Source organism: Crinia signifera, chromosome 3 (assembly GCF_055691185.1).
Source record: "Crinia signifera chromosome 3, ASM5569118v1, whole genome shotgun sequence".
NCBI classification, from domain to species: domain Eukaryota; kingdom Metazoa; phylum Chordata; class Amphibia; order Anura; family Myobatrachidae; genus Crinia; species Crinia signifera.
In genome coordinates, this window is record NC_139219.1 from 44,369,793 (window position 1) to 44,389,035 (window position 19,243).

Here is a 19,243-nt window from a genome sequence, read left to right on the forward strand (position 1 = left end):
GAGAAAGCTAATGCAGCTTGAAACCCGCTGGATCCATAAGTTGGGTACCATGGCCCCCAGAGGCCTTAACGAACAGTTGGGTCTCCATTGGTTCTTGTGATGATGTAGTTAAGAGGAGTCGCCTCATTGAGGGCTGACACCTAATCTTGCTGGTGCTTTCTGCTAAATTGAAGTATAGTGCTTATATTCACATCTTTGATAACAGTACCATTAGGTCCAGTTAACAATAGGTAGCCCTAGTTGTGGCCCTTATTTACTAACTATTTGCATAATATATTTAAGCAATGTACCTTGGTCTCTAAGGAGAACATAAATATATAGATAGCAGTTTTTAGTATTTATCTAATATAATGATCCATGCTTACAAAACAGATCATCCCTAGCTATGCATGTGGTTCAAAAGATACTTTTCTTCCTTTTTTTCTGTTTTTGTATTTATTTCTATTAGCTCTTATAAATACACTGTCTTTGTTTTTAAGTAATTTTCCTAGTTTAATTACCATAGTTGTTGTTCCGCTGTCATTTATGTTTTAATTTGCTGTTTACACGCATTTGTTGTATTTATTCTTGTGTGTTATCACTTGTGTTGCAGGCAGTGACAGCGGCTCACATCTACACACATTCAAAAGCACATTCCTCCTTTTTTTTCTTTGGAGTTTCAACAAAACTTTATTAAATTTTTCCAAAACGCACAATCGCGTTGCTAGGACAACGACATCACTGACAGTGACGTCACCAACACTGCGCCATCGGCGTCCACGTGAGACCGCGGTCCCTGCTTACAGCATCTGGTGCTGCACTACAAATAGAGGTAAGCTCACTCTTTTCATTTGTGTAAGCTGTTTTTTGATAAAAGCCCTGAAGGGCTGAAACGTCACTGGTCTTGGCTACGAGTCGTTTGTCAGTTTGATTAAGTCCTGAGTGCCGCTGCCATTCCCCTCCTGCATGTGGGTTCCTGCGTTGGCGTTACCCTGCTGAAGGCACCAGGCTCAAAGTATTGTTTTTGGTGATTAGAGTGCCAGCCTATCGCGCTATGTATATATATATATATATATATATATATATATATATATATATATATATATATATATATATATATATATATATATATATATATATATAGTCGGGGGTGTAGTGCGCCACTCAGGACGATGTTAAGAAAGAAAACAGGAGCCAAACTTGACGGCTCCTGTTTTCTTTCTTAACATCGTCCTGAGTGCCGCACTACACCCCCGACTGTATCCAGCGTTCAGCGTTGCTGCTCGCATTGTGAAGGCACCAGGTACCTACTACTAAGAGGATTGGAGTGCCGGCATCCCTCCGCATATATATATATATATATATATATATATATATAATGGTACTTGTGAGTTATCCGGGCTGCCGATTTTTTCATCGCGCCCGAAATCGGGGGCATCGCGTCGGTCGTGGCCGTTATAAGGAGCCGCGACGCGATGCCCACGATTTCCCATAGACAGTAATGTTAAAAGACGCGATGGACCCGATTTCCGACACGATTTCCCATAGACAGTAATGTTAAAAGACGCGATGGACCCGATTTCCCATAGACAGCAATGTTAAAATAAAATTACAATGTGACATTGGCCAATATGTTTTAAAAAAAATGTTTCATGGCCCCCCACCACCGTTAACGCCACCCCGCTATTGACGCCAACCCGAAGCGTGGCGAGCGCAGCGAGCCCGCGAGGGGCGGCGGTACGCGTCCTCCGACCTTTTCATGCCCTACTATCCACTAGGGCGTGGAGTGAGAATAGAATAGTGTGGCGAGCGCAGCGAGCCACCGAGCCCGAAGCGTGGCGAGCGCAGCGAGCCCCGCGAGGGGACGCGGACACCTTCACAGGTATCCGCGTGCCCTTGCGGGCTTCACAGGTGTCCGCGTCCCCTCGCGGGGCTCGCTGCGCTCGCCACGCTTCGGGCTCGGTGGCTCGCTGCGCTCGCCACACTATTCTATTCTCACTCCACGCCCTAGTGGATAGTAGGGCATGAAACGGTCGGAGGACGCGTACCGCCGCCCCTCGCGGGCTCGCTGCGCTCGCCACGCTTCGGGTTGGCGTCAATAGCGGGGTGGCGTTAACGGTGGTGGGGGGCCATGAAACATTTTTTTTAAAAACATATTGCCCAATTTCACATTGTAATTTTATTTTAACATTGCTGTCTATGGGAAATCGGGTCCATCGCGTCTTTTAACATTACTGTCTATGGGAAATCGTGGGCATCGCGTCGCGGCCCCTTATGACGGCCACGACCGACGCGATGCCCCCGATATCGTGTCTTTTAACATTACTGTCTATGGGAAATCGGGGGCATCGCGTCACGGCCCCTTATAACGGCCACGACCGACGCGATGCCCCCGATTTGGAGCTAAATCGTGGGCATCGCGTCGGTCGGGTGTCCTTAAGTTAACCAAACTTAAGGACAAAATCGGCAGCCCGGATAACTCACAAGTACCTATATAATATATCCCCTGAAGTTACCCATTGACCAAGTTTATACTGCCTTTACTCTGTGTTTTGACAGTGTAATATTCCCCCATGCAGTTTGCGGCCAGTAATGAAAAGTGCAAGGGGACCCCCCTGTCTAAAGTGCCCTGGGCCCCCCGAAGGCTTAATCTGGCACTGCTCGTGCACATGGGACTTCGTCATTCTAAAACAGGAAAAGACAGTCTAATAATTGTTGCCACACAGTTGGAAGAACATCATTTGCTGAAAATATATATTTTAAAAGTAAGTTATCCTTTAAAATGAATCTGAGGCACACGAAGATGCACAGACATACAAACAAGTTCTTTGTCAAGTAAATAATCTAACTAAAATCTATAATCCTTTGGGAGGAATTGGGTATGTAAAATAAACAAAATGTCAGTTACCTGCTTCACTGTGACAGGTGAATTTACTAAAATGGGAGTTCTATTCAAGATGGGATGTTGCCTATAGCAACCAATCAGATTATATCTATAATCTTCTAGAAGTTGCTAAATAAATAGGAAGTGGAATTGTATTGATTGCTATTGTTATGGATTGGATTTGTTGTGTTTTGTTTGTGTTTCATTTTCATTGTTGAAAAAAAAAAGGTTGTTGGGAATGAATTTCAATTCTGAAACCTGAAATACAGTCACAAAGTGGCAGTTGGGGAAGCCAGATTTTTTTTTACATTATGCCAGGGTTTCTCAAACTATTTATCAGAAAATAAAAATAATTAGAGGACCCCAGCGAGTTACTGTATAAGGTCATCACATCACATGTGTGGTCAGCAGACAGCACATACATGGCAGCATTGTGGAGGCACTAAATGATGGGAGGAGTCTAAAATAACAGACAACTCAACAGATTTTTCAGACTCCTTGAACCAATGACTGAGATTAGAAAAGTCATCAGCCTGATAGTCAGCAACATGGAGTCGCGACCCCATGCTGAGAAGGTCTTTGGGTCTTAAACAATGGGCAGCACAAGGGGCCTCATTCTGGTTCACTCTTAGAGGCAAAGTCCTTCTCAAATGGACAAAACCATGTGCACTGCAGGTGGGGCAGATGTAACATGTGCAGAGAAATTAGATATGGGTTATTTTGTTTATGTGCAGGGAAAATACACTGCAATATAGATCTCACTTTGAAGAAAAACCCCACCCAAATCTAACTCTCTGCACAAGTAACATCTACCCCACCTGCAATGCATATGGTTTTGTCCATTTGAGAAGGAATTTGCCTCTATGAGTGAACCAGAATAAGGCCCTTTGTACTGCCCATTGTTTATATGCTAGCCGTAGCAAAAGTAATTATTAATTCGTGCTACCTGGAAAAGATTCCTCTTAAATAGGCTTGCCTTCCCCAAGCACAAATCCCATGGAGCTTTTAACAACCCCATGACACTCCCAAATAAAACAAAGCGGTTTCATTCACTTGCATTGTTGCAGCTCAGTTGTCATCCTGTGAAACGCTCTATTTCATGTAAAGACATATCTGCTCGAGTTCTGTACAACTCCATATAAGACAGACAGGCAATAAAGTGTATATTCCCTTATGTACATGCCCTGTGTGGATAAAATCAGTTTGCACCTGTTCCGAGACCCAACTGGGCCTTAGAATGGGAAATAGCAAGTGCTATTCACTTTATATTTGGGATTCTTTTTTTATATTTTCAATTGATTTATTCTGACACTACACAACATCCACAATTGTTAGTTTAGATTTGATTATACTTAAGATTGTTTTTGTGCTGATGACTGGCTTTCCCCCCCTCTAGTGGTATGAATTGGTAGTGCAATATGCACATGATTCTGATTTTACCTGAACTTTACAAGGAAAGCGATCAGTGCTGATTCAAAGTATACAAAAACCTGTACATTTTAAAGAAAACTTTCACATGAAATCTGAATACTCTGCAATGTAATTCTTGTAATTACTAGCTGGACGTTAATATGAGGAATGTTTAGTTCGCTAAAATAGGCTGATTGATGTATGGCACAGCCTACAAGATTATGTGGGAATACCTAACACACTTAAGGGAATTGAATTTAGAAAAAGCTATTAGAAAGACATGCTATATTTTGATGTCTGATCCTTCTTCCATTTAGGCCCCATCTTCTTAAGATGAGTGGAATAGTGTTCCATCTAGATCCAAAATAATCCCAGTTTAGTGAGTAATCTTTTGTTCCTCTAGGTAGGAAGATTAGTGGATGCAGTGATGTTCTGTGACCAGTAGGGAACGGTTTGCAGCCGAGAAATAAAATAGCCTGTCTAAACCAGTCCAGCTGCATATTTGTAATAATTGCATTTGTCCAGTGCAGAAATGACTGCCCGCATACCAAATGCAGACGGTAGAATTAAGTTTTTACTTTTGCTCGAAGTTTCAACTATATGAACTACATGCTGCATGTGCTCTAGTTTGCAAGCCAACAAGTCTGGTTATACCTACTGTATTCTGTTTAAGAAAATAATTTTCCACAATGCCCGTCATTGGACCTGTTATTACAGTTTTTTTTTAATTGCTGTGTAAATAGTAAATCAGATCTTGTGCATAATATTTAGGGCAGTATTCAATGCTCCTGGGCTATTTTCACTCCTTGCGGTGAATCTTGTTTCACAGAAAATCTGATTCACCCTATTCAATGTTCACTGTTCACCGAAAGCGAACAGTGAATGCCGGCCAGTTCTGCGTTTCATGCTCGCTGCAATTCGCTGGTGTATTTAATCAGGGTTTTCACTGGGATTTCAGTGTATTCATTGCTAGGGATGGAGAACTGCATTCAGCATGATTTTCGCCATGATTCACAGTCTTTTTAATTCACATCTTTTTAAGGTGTACTGGAATGTGTTCTTTTAAAATAAAGTTTTTATTTTTTTAATTACATTTTTTTTTTTATAATTTTTTTTAACCCATTATGTCAGCAGGGGGCAGGGAGCCGCTCATTACATATTCACTGCACACTGGTCCCGCTCATTACATATGCATGGAGCGGGACCAGTGCAGCTCTTCCTCCACCGCATCCCCTGCCAGCTCACCCGGGGGGCAGCTTCTACTGCCTGGGTTCCCGCCAGCCGTCCTTCTCCCCCACAGTGTCTGGCTCAGTCAGGGAGGCTTCAATCTCCCTGCCTTCCGCCATTCCCCCGGCACCCTGCGGCATTCGCTGGGGAGGTTTAAATTTGCCATCAGGGGCAGCGAGCCCCTGAGGCGTTGAATAGGGGAGAGGGAGGGCTGGCAGCGAATCCTAAACAGGATTCGCTGCACATCGTGAAACAAAATATTGAATACTGGCCTTATAATGAAGTGACATAAATCTATAATGTAATAGTGTAAGTAGCCAAATATATGCCGTACATCCTTCACTTTTACTTTAGGATAAGCAGTCTTACTTCATGTTGTGTAGCTACAGAGCTTGTTTTATTTATATGTAAAAGTTAGGCATCATTGATGTGGGTTCCTAACCCAGATATTAAATAGTGATCCCTACTGTCTAACCCAGGGGTCCTCAAACTATTTTGCTCTGGGACCCCATCAGACAATAAAAATAATGACAGGACCCCAGCAAGTTACTGCAGAAGGTCATCACATCACACGTGTAGTCAGCAGACAGCACATACATGGCAGCATTGTGGAGGTGCAAAATGATGGGAGGAGTCCAAACAGATTCAACATATTTTTCAGACTCCTTGATTCACTGACTGAGATTAGAAAAGTCATCAGCCTGAGAAGTCATGCTGAGAAGGGAGGGACCCACTTTGGGGTCAGGACCCACAGTTTGAGAACTGCTGACCTATACGCTTTACCTTTCTGTCCCCTGAGTGTTAGTTTGGTGCTGATTGTCTTGTTTGATGTAAGTCGGGAGACTTAACGCTCATGCTCTTTCCCAATACAGCACCATGCAGAAGGTCGGGACCACTTTGGGGTCAGAACCCACAGTTTGGAAACCGCTGGTCTAACTTAAGTGCACACTCGGATCTAGCCTCATGGAGTGCGCACTTAAGTTAGACCAGCGGTTTCCAAACTGTGGGTTCTGACCCCAAAGTGGGTCCCGACCTTCTGCATGGTGCTGTATTGGGAAAGAGCATGAGCGTTAAGTCTCCCCACTTACATCAAACAAGACAATCAGCACCAAACTAACACTCAGGGGACAGAAAGGTAAAGCGTATAGGTCAGCAGTTCTCAAACTGTGGGTCCTGACCCCAAAGTGGGTCCCTCCCTTCTCAGCATGACTTCTCAGTCTAATGACTTTTCTAATTTCAGTCAGTGAATCGAGGAGTCTGAAAAATATGTTGAATCTGTTTGGACTCCTCCCATCATTTTGCACCTCCACAACGCTGCCATGTATGTGCTGTCTGCTGACTACACGTGTGATGTGATGACCTTCTGCAGTAACTTGCTGGGGTCCTGTCATTATTTTTATTGTCTGATGGGGTCCCAGAGCAAAATAGTTTTGTGGGCGTGCTGTACTAGCACGGATCACATTGCATTGCATTGCATGTGCATCCGTTGTGCATGCAATGTGATGCAATGTGATGAAACCTAAGTACAAAAAGTATGTGCTTGCACATACTTTTTGTACTTAGGTTTCATCACATTGCATCGCATTGCATGCACAACGGATGCACATGCAATGCAATGCAATGTGATCCGTGCTAGTACAGCACGGAAAGCACGCCCACAAAGCAGTGTGTATGGGCTGTATTAGAGTCAATGCTAAAATGTGATAAAAAAAAAACCTTGCAACTTTAAACAAATGGTTAAGAGAAAATAAGTAAAATGGAAAGTGAGGAAAAGCAATGCACAGAAGCTTAAGCTGGCCATACATCAGAACGATTTCAGGCCCTGAACGCACAATTTTGACAGGTTGTGCAATGTATTATGTGTTTTTTTGTTATGCATATAGTGAGGTGTTTAGGTACTGTATGATGTGCACTCCCGCGGGCCGAGAGGTCGATCCTCAGATCATATGTGCTGCACCTAGGTTCATTCCTGTGGGCTGAGTGGGTTTTTGCACATGCAATCGGTCGTTTGATGGATGATACAACCCGCGTCATTTGACTGATATTTTCTTAATGTGATGCATACAATAGCTCATGACACGATCGATCGTATGCGGCAGCTGAATCGTACGTTGCATCGTTGGCACATCGTGTGCCAAAAAATGCACCAAAACGTACCAAAACGTGAGTCCAGGACTGCCTCTCCGGGGAGTTCAAGGGAAATCGTGACACCTTCAGGATCGCAAGATGTTCGTTCTGATATACAGTATGGCCAGCTTTAGCGTTCCTACATTTAGCTTGCAGAATCCTAAATCGAAAAAATGAATCTGTCTACAAGCTGATGCATTTAACTGACCAGTTAGGTCACAGCAAGTGTGAAGTGTAATAGCTTTTTATGCTTTTACCATTTGATATTCTTTGTTTTATAACAGCCACTTTTTAGCTGATGGCTGAGTCTTTGGTTTGTGTGTTTTTTACATTTATTTTGCTTGGAAGCAAATGTGAGGAAAAAAAATAATATAGATCTATTTATCTGTGTGTGTGTGTGTATTATATATATATATATACACTGTCCTCCCTACGGGTCTGCCTCACTGGCTTCCGGAAATCTTACCGGGGGTGACACCGTCGCCATTCCATGAGTCCGGACGGGCGTGAGGGAATACTGGAAAACCTTGTAAATGTGATATATATATATATATATATATATATATTTTTTTTTTTTCGGAAATATTAAGAGTTTTCTAGTGGAATCTTGACGAAGGAGTTCAACTGTATTAACAGTAGAAAAAAATGAACAGAGATTTCTTTCATGTAATGTTTTTCGGTAAGACATCAGCATACATTGAAACAAATAAGTAATTTCAAGCAATGTTTAATTTCAGGCACAACGCTGGAGCTTTAAATGTTTCCGACATCCTGACAAGTTTTGACAATACAGGAAATGTGTGTAAGTGCTATTCTCATTGTATGTTTAAACCCTGCGCATTGTTTTCATGTAATGCAGATTTGCATGACAAAAGTGTAATATTTGTTGTGATGTTTTTCCAATTGTTTTCCAATGCTGCAGTTACTGCAAGCCTGTATAATCCACACTGTTTTACCGTGGAATTATGAATGATCTGCATACGTTTTGACAGGTTTTGCAACTGTGAGTGTAAGGCAGCTGGTACATTCAAAAAGATTAGGCCCTAGAAAGCCTTATGGAATGAGAAGCTAAAGCCTGCTAACTGCATACACTCAAACAATTTGTTCGCCTGGGGCAAAAGCTTTATGAATGGCATATTTTATCTCTGAGGTCAAATAAGAGGCAGATGTGCTAAGCTTTTGCGCAAATAGGTCTGTATTATAACCATGTTTCTCCAAACTCTCTGGGAGAAGAGGAGGCGATGAACGACTCTGGGAAACTTAAGGCAAATAATGGAGTCAATTCAATTAGGAGCAAGTTTTCAAAAGTGATTTTCTTTCATGAAACATTCCTACCTGTACCTCAGAGAAATGCGAGATTCAATTAGAAATTCTGATTCACAGGACCGTCAGCCCGGTTGCGCAACTTTGTTACATAGATTGACCTGGAAAGAATGCATGAAATAATAGGGATAACGTGTTCAACCGCCAAAATGTCAACTAAGCTAGCAGGACCATATAGAAGACTATTAGTGACCATAAGGAAAGTACTGGAGATTCTTCAAAGGTGTCAGATGGGTGATTTCTCTACTTTTTATTAATGGTGAATAAAATTGATAGTAACCAGTGTTTTTTTTTTTTTGGTGAATTTTTAAGAGTTTTAAGAGATACAAAAAACCTGGAATAAATGCTTTTTAACTCCCATCTGCCCCTCTTCCTCAATTTATCGGTCCCACATCATTTAATTAATTATTGGAAAAAATATGCTTTTTTAAACCCCACCAAGTTTACGATTATTTATGAGCAAGGGTGTAGCAGAGGTTGCATCCAGGCAGACCTTAAAATAAAGATTTTTAGTATATTTTCACCTGCTCAGAGGGGAATTGCAATTTCGCAATTTCTGTTGCAAGTTCTCCGTGAGAACAGTTCACAGGACACAACTCGCAATTTATTAAATTAATCCCCTAGAGCAGCGTTCGCCTAACCCGTCACTCGCGAGCGACGGGTAGCTCGCCGGGTGTTTTTACAGTAGCTCGGGGCTGTCAGTGACCTCCTGCCGTGTAGCAGTTCCTTGCTTGGCGGCAGGAGGTCAAAAAGTGAGTTAATGCCGCGTTTCTAGACCTGACGGCGGCAGTGACCTCCTGCCGCGTAGCGCTTCCTCACTTGGCGGCAGTGTGACCTCCTGACGTCCCCAACATGCCGCACATGCCGCACTTATCGACGCCACAGCCTCTGCTCAACTCCTGCGCCACAGCCTCTGCTCAACTCCGTTAGGTAATTTTTTTTTTTAAACTGTGTGTGCGCAATACATTAGGGGTGACTCCAGCCTGCATTCCGTTTTTACTGCTTGAGGTATAATGGGCATCATGTGTATGGCATATGTTTAATGAGTCATTAAACATATGCCACACAAATAATGCCCATTAAACATATGCCCCACACCTTGATACTCATTAATTAATAATCATCAAGGTGTGTGGGGCATATGCCACACACATGATGCCACACACATTAATAATGAGCTTCACGCTGTGGGGCATTTGTATAATGGGAATCATGTGTGTGGCATATGCCCCAGATACCTTGATGATTATTAATTAATGAGCATCAAGGTGTGGGGCATATGTGTAATGGGCATCATTTGTGTGGCATATGTTTAATGAGCATCACAGTGTGTGGCATATGATTAATGGAGCATCACGGTGTGGCATATGTATAATGGAGCATCACGGTGTGTGGCAAATGTATAATGGTGCATCACGGTTTGTGGCATATGATTAATGGAGCATCACGGTGTGGCATATGTATAATGGAGTATCATGCTGTGGGGCATTTGTATAACGGAGTATCACGTTGTTGGGCATATGTATAATGGGCATCGTGTGTGTGGCATATGTATAATGGAGCATCACGCTGTGGGGCATTTGTATAATGGAGCTTCACATTGTGGCATATGCATAATGGAGCATCACGGTGTGGCATATGTATAATGGTGCATCACGGTGTGGGGCATTTGTATAATGGAGCATCACGGTGCGGGGCATATTTATAATGGGTATCACGGACTGCACTATTGGGGTCATGTGTATCTGGCACTGCACTATTGAGGGCATATGTGTATCACACCCCCATTTTCCATGGCCGCACCCCATGTGGCTACAGCTCTTAGAGAGTTGACCATGCCCCCATAGCGGAAAAAATGGGGGATGTAGCCTCGCAGGAGTTCCACGGTAGTAGCTGAACCCTCTAATTTTTGGCGCGTGCCTTCGGCATGCGCAGATGTCTCTTCTCCTCTACCTACAGTGTTGGGAGGTATGTTTGTGACATATTGGACATTGCAGTGTGTGGCATATTGTGTCTGGGGCATTGCAGTGTGTGGCCTAATGTGTCAGGGGCATTACAGTTTGTGGCACTATGTGTAAAGGGCATTTTTTTTTTTATATTATGCAGATTTTTTAACATTTTTTACTTTAGTAGCTCTTCGGGCGGTTTATTTTGTCGCGAGTAGCTCCCGACCCAAAAAAGGTTGGAGACCACTGCCCTAGAGCCTATTACTAAAGAAAGAAACCCATGTTGCCTACCTTTGGGGGTAGGTTCTATCTATGTGTTGCAAACAATCTGAGGCAAATGTAATAGAATGCAACTTTGAAGACATTTTTGATATCCCAGCATGTCTGTCTAATATTTTAAAGGGACCATCATTTAAAAGGCAACCCAAATCTGGTTTTGCCTTTTAAATGAATGATTGCCACTTAACAACAGTGGGCAGACTCGCCAGGATCTTGCCAGTGCCTACAGGTCTGATTTTTTGCAACATTTCCCCCTCTGTCTTATGGGGCCTACACTTGGAGCGATTTCAGGGCATTTTCTAAGTGATCCGAATTTATTTGACTAGATCGCTTAGAAAATGCCCCAGCATCGTTCCGCATCGCTATCGCCTGGCAATTAAGATCCTGCATGCTGGATAAATCTAGTTAGCTTCGCAAAATATTTTTGGAGAAGCAACAGAGTTGAATACAGGGAAGCACAAAATATGAGAGAAAACTTCACTACTCTCAAAAAAACATGCACACTCACCGTTATTTACGGCGACATAGGATCATTGAATACATGCCATAACATATGGCATAGGAAAACAAAACACAAACATTTAAAGCCTGTTAAAGAAGATACATTTTAAAAATGAAATGACTCCTAGTAGTACTGAATAATTTAGTGGCAGAATTATTTGAAAAACGACATAAAACGGGCTGCATGACACAGGAACGGAAAATGTATAGTAACATTTATTTATAATGGGAATAAACATAAAATGACGCATCCAGGTAGTAGAATCAGTGCACGTATTATAAATACATTGGAGTAATGAGATGTATAAATGGAGATTAGTGCTATAGTTGCAGCGAAAAATGTGGAACAATAATCAGCTTTGAAGCTAAACAGATCTCTCCATCCCAACTCGAATATTAATTTACATCGCATTATAAGACCCTCCCGTAATAAAGTTTCTCTACAATCTGTGCTATACCATTTTAGACATCCACATTCTGATGGGAGATAGAGCTCCACAGTTTAAGTTTATCCACCCCCCTTATTTTCAATATTCTATGTCTGTCCTAAATAATCTTTGTTCAAGCCTCATTGATCAGCGGAGTGAAAATATATTGTTTACTGTTCCAGGTTTTTATAATTGTGCTGTCTTTATTACTTCAATGTTTGTTTGCCAGTAAATGTGCTGGTTGGCACAAAAGGCATTTCACGGAAAGCACAGGCAGATGCAGGTTAATCTCTACCACATAAAGCCCATTTTACAATCTTGGATCATAAGCTTAATTTAGTTCTACTGCAAATAAGTTAAATATCATTATTTTATTGGTTTCTTTTTCATAAGGGTATCCTTGTTATGCTGTTTGTTACGTTACGATCCTTTTTAAAGGTAAAGCACTTTTAGTCCTATTGGGAGAAAAGTGCTATATAAATAACTTATTATTATTAATAATAATAATAATAATAATAATAATTGATGTTTTGGGGCAGGTAACCTATTAGTTTTATCGGTACTCTTTACCTAGAACGGCGCCCATCGCGGTGATCGCGACATCGCGGGCAGTACATAAACGGCCGCGACGCGATGCCCGCGATCACCGCGATTTTCCCATAGGGAACAATGTTAAAAAGCCTGATTGACCGCGATTTTGCATTCAGTGCCTCAATGCCCGCGATTTTCACATAGGAATCAATGTTAAATGGGCTACAGAGCCCAAATAGGCAGAATTAACCCTTAAATGTCCCCCCAATTTTTGTACGCCACCCCACGATCCACGCCAACCCGAAGTGTGGCGAGCGCAGCGAGCCCGCGAGGGGCGGCGGTACGCGTCCTCCGACCTTTTCATGCCCTACTATCCACGTCGGCGTGGAGTTGAGAATAGAATAGTGTGGCGAGCGTAGCGAGCCACCGAGCCCGAAGCGTGGCGAGCGGACGCGGATACCTTCACAGGTAAACGCGTCCCCTCGCGGGCTTCACAGGTGTCCGCTTTTCGCCACGGATACCTGTGAAGCCCGCGAGGGGACGCGTATAACTGTGAAGGTATCCGCGTCCCCTCGCGGGGCTCGCTGCGCTCGCCACGCTTCGGGCTCGGTGGCTCGCTACGCTCGCCACACTATTCTATTCTCAACTCCACGCCGACGTGGATAGTAGGGCATGAAAAGGTCGGAGGACGCGTACCGCCGCCCCTCGCGGGCTCGCTGCGCTCGCCACGCTTCGGGTTGGCGTGGATCGTGGGGTGGCGTACAAAAATTGGGGTGACATTTAAGGGTTAATTGTGACTATTTGGGCTCTGTAGCCCATTTAACATTGATTCCTATGTGAAAATCGCGGGCATTGAGGCATTTTAAAGTAAAATCGCGGTCAATCAGGCTTTTTAACATTGTTCCCTATGGGAAAATCGCGGTGATCGCGGGTACACGATTTTTATGTACCCGCGATGCCCGCGATTTTTTACCCCCGACGCCCGCGATTCTAATCGCGGGCGCCGTTCTAGGTAAAGAGTACCGTTTTATCTTTATCTTCTGCTCACCTCTGTGTGTGCTGTTTTGAAGTTAGTAGGTATAGTACAACCCCTACTAATTAAGCATCAGAATGTTCACAGTAGCACAGAATATTTCAGGAAATTGGTGTTGTGGTCTTGTGGAAGACTTATCCATTGCTGAATCTACCTTCAAGAAGGAGTTCACGCAAAGCTGAACTAACGCAAGTAGATATTAAATATAACAGTGAACATCCCCATGTCAACCTTTTGACTGTCGACCTTGCCCATGTTGACCTAATGCTTGTGTCGACCTAATGACCTGTCGACCTTGACCCATGTCAGCCTAAACCCATGTCGACCTTGTTGCCCGTTGACCTAGTGGTGTCAACCCAATGCTTGTCGACCTAGCTGCTGTAGACCTCATTACTGTATCCCAAAACAAAAGGGAGTGGGGCCTACCTGTAACAGCTTACATATGGATGGGAATGGGATAACAGAGAGATGATACATTTTAATAACAGAAATCGGTTCTAAGTGCATGCTTACAGCTTCCGAATCTCTATTCTTGCTTTAATTTGCATTACATGCCAATGGCACTGAGCAGTGAGCAAAGAAAAGGCAGGATTCCGCTTTATAAGAAGTGTCACACTGAGAATCAGTGTTGTGATACATAGGTAGGTTTGAATGTGAATGTATATAAATTCATTTTGACATGTCCATCTTCGTGTCAGTCTGCGGGGATGCCTCGGGGGGATAGAAACACAACTGTGGACATATAGAACCTGCCATGCAGTCCATATCACTTAGAATCTTCGGACATCAGCCCTGCATGTGAGGAATCCCTGATCTCTTACCTGCTGGATAAATGAGAAGGCAGCAGAGGGAGCTGCTGTCACACTGCTATTCTCACACAGCAGACACCGCTACACTTAGGTGAGGAGAATCCAACAGGATTTCATTGTGTTGGTTGTGTACAAGTATTCCTAATGTCTCCTGTCCTTTTATAAACCTATTGCTTTAGTGTCTGACACATTACTGTAATAAAGCTGAAAGCAATATACTGTCCTTATAGTGTCCTATTCATTTAGGTTCATTATTATATATTTAAAGTTCTGAACATACTGTATAATGGGCAGCATGGCAGCTTATAAAAAATAATTTTATGCAAACAAAAAAATTTGTTTAGTCTGTTGCAGGATGTTTTTTTTTTCTAGAGTGTATGTTTCATTTATACATGTCCTCGCCATGTGTCTGTCTATCTATCTATCTATCTATCTATCTATCTATCTATCTATCTATCTATCTATCTATCTATCCAGATACACACACACACATATATACACTGCTCAAAAAAATAAAGGGAACACTAACATAACACATACTAGATCTGAATGAATGAAATATTCTTATTAAATACTTTGTTCTTTACATAGTTGAATGTGCTGACAACAAAAAACACACACAAATTATCATGCCATTTTTGGAGGGGCCGTCGCCATGGAGGAGGCCTGTGTGCGGCACTGCAGCAGGACCCGACGACGACTGCGGCAGTATAAGTGCACACAGCCGGCCCAGACCCAGCCACTACATACCGGCCCGGGGGGCATGTGGCATCCTGCCCCCCTGCCCAGCCCGCCCCTGACTATTACTGACCCACTGCCAAACTGGTCATGCTGTAGGATGTTGCAGGCAGCAGAATGTTCTCCTTGGCGTCTCCAGACTGTCACGTGCTCAGTGTGAACCTTCTTTCATCTGTGAAGAGCATGGGATGCCAGTGGCGAATTTACCAAACTTGGTGTTCTCTGGCAAATGCCAAACATCCTGCACAGTGTTGGGCTGTAAGCACAACCCCCACCTGTGGGCGTCGGGCCCTCATGGAGTCTGTTTCTGAGTAGACACGTGCACATTTGTGGCCTGCTGGAGGTCATTTTGCAGGGTTCTGGTAGTGCTCCTCCTTTTCCTCCTTGCACAAAGGCAGAGGTAGCGGTCCTGCTGCTGGGTTGTTGCCCTCCTACGGCCTCCTCCACATCTCCTGATGTACGGGCCTGTCTCCTGGCAGCGCCTCCATGCTCTGGACACTATGCTGACAGAAACAGCAAACCTTCTCGCATTGATGTTCCATCCTGGATGAGCTGCACTACCTGAGCCACTCCGTCTCATGCTACCACTAGAGTGATAGCACCGTTAGCTTTCAAAAGTGACCAAAACATCAGCCAGAAAGCATAGGGGCTGAGAAGTGGTCTGTGGTCACCACCTGCAGAACAACTCCTTTATTGGGGGTGTCTTTCTAATTGCCTATAATTTCCACCTGTTGTCTATTCCATTTGCACAACAGCATGCAACATTGATTGTCAATCATTGTTTGATTTCACAGAAGTATTATTGACTTGGAGTTACATTGTGTTGTTTAATTGTTCCCTTTATTTTTTTGAGCAGTGTATATACATTATTGCATGTATACATGTATACCATTACCGGAATCAATTTACTCGCACTATATAAACCTTCATGCACCTGATACAGATGTGTCCTGCTTTGCTGTGTATTGCAGCTTAGAGGTGCGGGGTTGTGTTCTATTATAGCGAATTGCATAGTGAGATTCTGCCGTCGCACACTCCTCACTATTTCACCTGTTGTATGCACACAGCTATAATACAAGGGAACACATCTATACATGCCCAAGTTATCATTTTATCTACCTATCTATCTATCTATCTATCTATCTATCACCTAGATAAGGAGGATCATTCTCACAGATCACTTTCACATCACTAAGACCGTGTTGGAACCAGGAATTCGATCCTGGGTGCAACAGTGCCCAGGCACAGTCTTGATCGACCCGGCTCTGACCCTTTCACACTGAACCTGGGTTGCCCATTATACACAGGGCAACCCAGCTTTAACCCTTCTTTGAACCCCGGTTGAATGCCGTGTTGGTCGGCCCAGGTTATTTAGTTTGATGCTTTCACACCGCACCTTGACCCGGGTCAACCTCAGAAATAACCCAGGTTATAATAGCGGTGTGAAAGAGGTATTCATTTACTGAATGAGATGTAACATTTTGCAATTTTCCACTTGATACTGGTGTGTGCAAACCATTCTAAACCCATATTTGTGTGGTCCTGCATTTTTTATTGTATTTTATCCATTTATGCTGTTATTGTATTATTATTATTATTATTATTATTATTATATTGTATAACACCTTTCACCTTTAATTCCGAATATGCAAATATCTGTAGTCTAACTGTTGTGTATGTGCACTCTGATTTGCATGCGGAATACCAACAGCTAAACCAAGGTGCAATTTTGTAAAATTTACCGCGCTATGAGATATTCCCAATTTGTATATTATAAACACAAAGGTTTGAGAAGACTGCTTCCTATCTAGAGATGGCAAGAGATGAAGTACTTTTATAAAATATATATTTGTTTTATAGCACAAATAAAATACAATAAACGATACACATATACTAGATATAAAATGAATATAGCTCAATGTCCCCAAGCTTCTGATCAGAGTGATTTTGCTGGCACCCCATTAAGAGGTTAATGATGGGAGACAGGAAATATATAATGCATTTACAGTATGAGTTACAGCCTATATAATTGTTGATTTTCTCCGATATAGCCAGATTCCTCTATTAAGGTTTGTAGAGAAGGTATTTGCTATAGTAGCAAATTGTTAGTGCAGTCCGGGCCTCTTTCTATATGCTGGTCTGTGACACGTTCATAAAGCCAAATGATATATAGACTTAAGGTTTTCTAGAGTCATATACTCGTGGTCATAAGAAATCTATAAGCAGTTCCATCCTGTACCTTATGGGATAGCAACACTGAAACTTGCCCCGTGTCATGGTATTGATGGACAGCTGTGGGAGGCACGGTGCACACAGGGAGGTGTTCGCTGTGACTCCTGAGACTGAAAGCTGTCCCATGGCATACAGAGATTGGAGGGGCAGATGTGACGTTGATGCGTTTCGTCTCCTATTCTTCAAAAACTCTTTGTCCCATAGTAGACAGAAGCATCAACTATACATCCGCCCTGCTGTTACCCACCTCCCACATCCACCAGCATCTCCTCATGTCAGCAAGTTTCCAGCTCAAGTGGCCACATTTCCCCATGCCTGCCAGCTTTCCCATGCTGGATGTAAAGGAGAACGAAACAATATCTCGTAGGGTTCTTCATAACACTGCAGCACATCGCAGGCAACGTCTTTAGGTTGACCGTGTCACACAGCCAAGAAGAAGAAGTCATAAGTGATTCTCGGAGCATGAATCATGGGTACACACAGCACAATGTAGATGATTTGTCATGCCGATACTGTACATCATCCCGACATTGTGCTAGTGCAGGGGTGGCCAAACCTGTCCTCAAGATCTACCAACGGTGCATGTTTTCCAGGCAACCTGTGGATCTCTAGTAGGAATGAATACAGCATGTTTTAAAAAGTGACAGTTAGTAATGACTACAGCTGTGCACCAGCTAGGTAACCTGGAAAACGTGGACTGTTGGTAGATCTCCAGGACCGGTTTGGCCACCCCTGTGCTAGTGTGTTATCAGGTGTTCTTCGCTTGTAGCCCTCATTTTACATATACAGATATTTGTCAGTTCTATTTTGCACAAAACATAATTTTACGTTTCATTATTTGACATCAACAAATACTACAGTATGCTCACATTATTACAGCTGTCATTGTGTCCATTAATCATTATTCCAACATTTGACACAGTGACACAATATCTCTGCAATCCTACTATTGGTATCTATACTAAACTGAACTAATCTTTTTGGCCTATTTAATTCTCCTCCTCATTCCATATATCCCCCGTTTCTTGCTTTCTTTTTTCTTTTTTTTTTTCACCATATCTTAGCAGTTATTTATCTAGAGCACTGTGTAATACGCATAGAATATATGTTTTTGGAGTGTGATAGAAAACTGGAGCACCTGGGGGAAACCCCAGAAAAACAGGATGACATACAAACTCCACACAGATAGTGATTTAGTCAGTCACTGGACACCCATTGCTCGGACCATCAGACCTATGCCGTCTCAGACTATAGGGCTATGTTAAGATGCCCGGGCTATTCCAAGTAATTCACAATGGCTGACTAGGAAATGCGTACATTTCTCTAGCCCTCCCCCATTACTTTCCCCCAAAGCTGACTACCTGTCACTCACAAATAAATCCTCTGTGCCCCCCCCCCCCCCCACAATTGCTGATCATCTGCTGACTGTGGGGCCAATTCATACCCGTTCATATGAATCCTAATTCTTCCAGTTTTCGATGGTGGGGCTTCTGCACATGCGCATATATGTGCATGTGCAGACCCCCTGTGCGAATGCCTTTGGCGAGGAGTAGGGAGCGGGAAGGGCAGAGTGTGACATCAGGGAAATGCCCAGCGTTTTTTGGGGCGTCCCCATGAACATGCTGGGCGTTCCCCTGGGAAAACCGGTGTGGCGTTGCTTGCTCGGGGCAGGCAGCTAGCGCCACATGACGTCAGCGCTCGCCCCGTCTTCGGTGATCAACGGCTGAAATAAAAGTCAGTTCAGACTGACTATTATTTCCGAAGAGAAATCATTCGATGGTTGGCGACCCTCACAT

At 43.2% G+C, this 19,243-nt stretch overlaps 1 protein-coding gene across 1 annotated transcript in view; it reads left to right on the forward strand.

The window, feature by feature from the left end:
- CAMKMT (calmodulin-lysine N-methyltransferase) overlaps window positions 1-19,243 on the forward strand; it is a 440,111-nt gene that overhangs the window by 65,433 nt on the left and 355,435 nt on the right. The window contains exon 3 of the mRNA XM_083175720.1: window positions 8,365-8,429. Coding sequence (XP_083031846.1) covers window positions 8,365-8,429 — 65 coding nt within the window. The remainder of the gene's footprint in view (window positions 1-8,364; window positions 8,430-19,243) is intronic.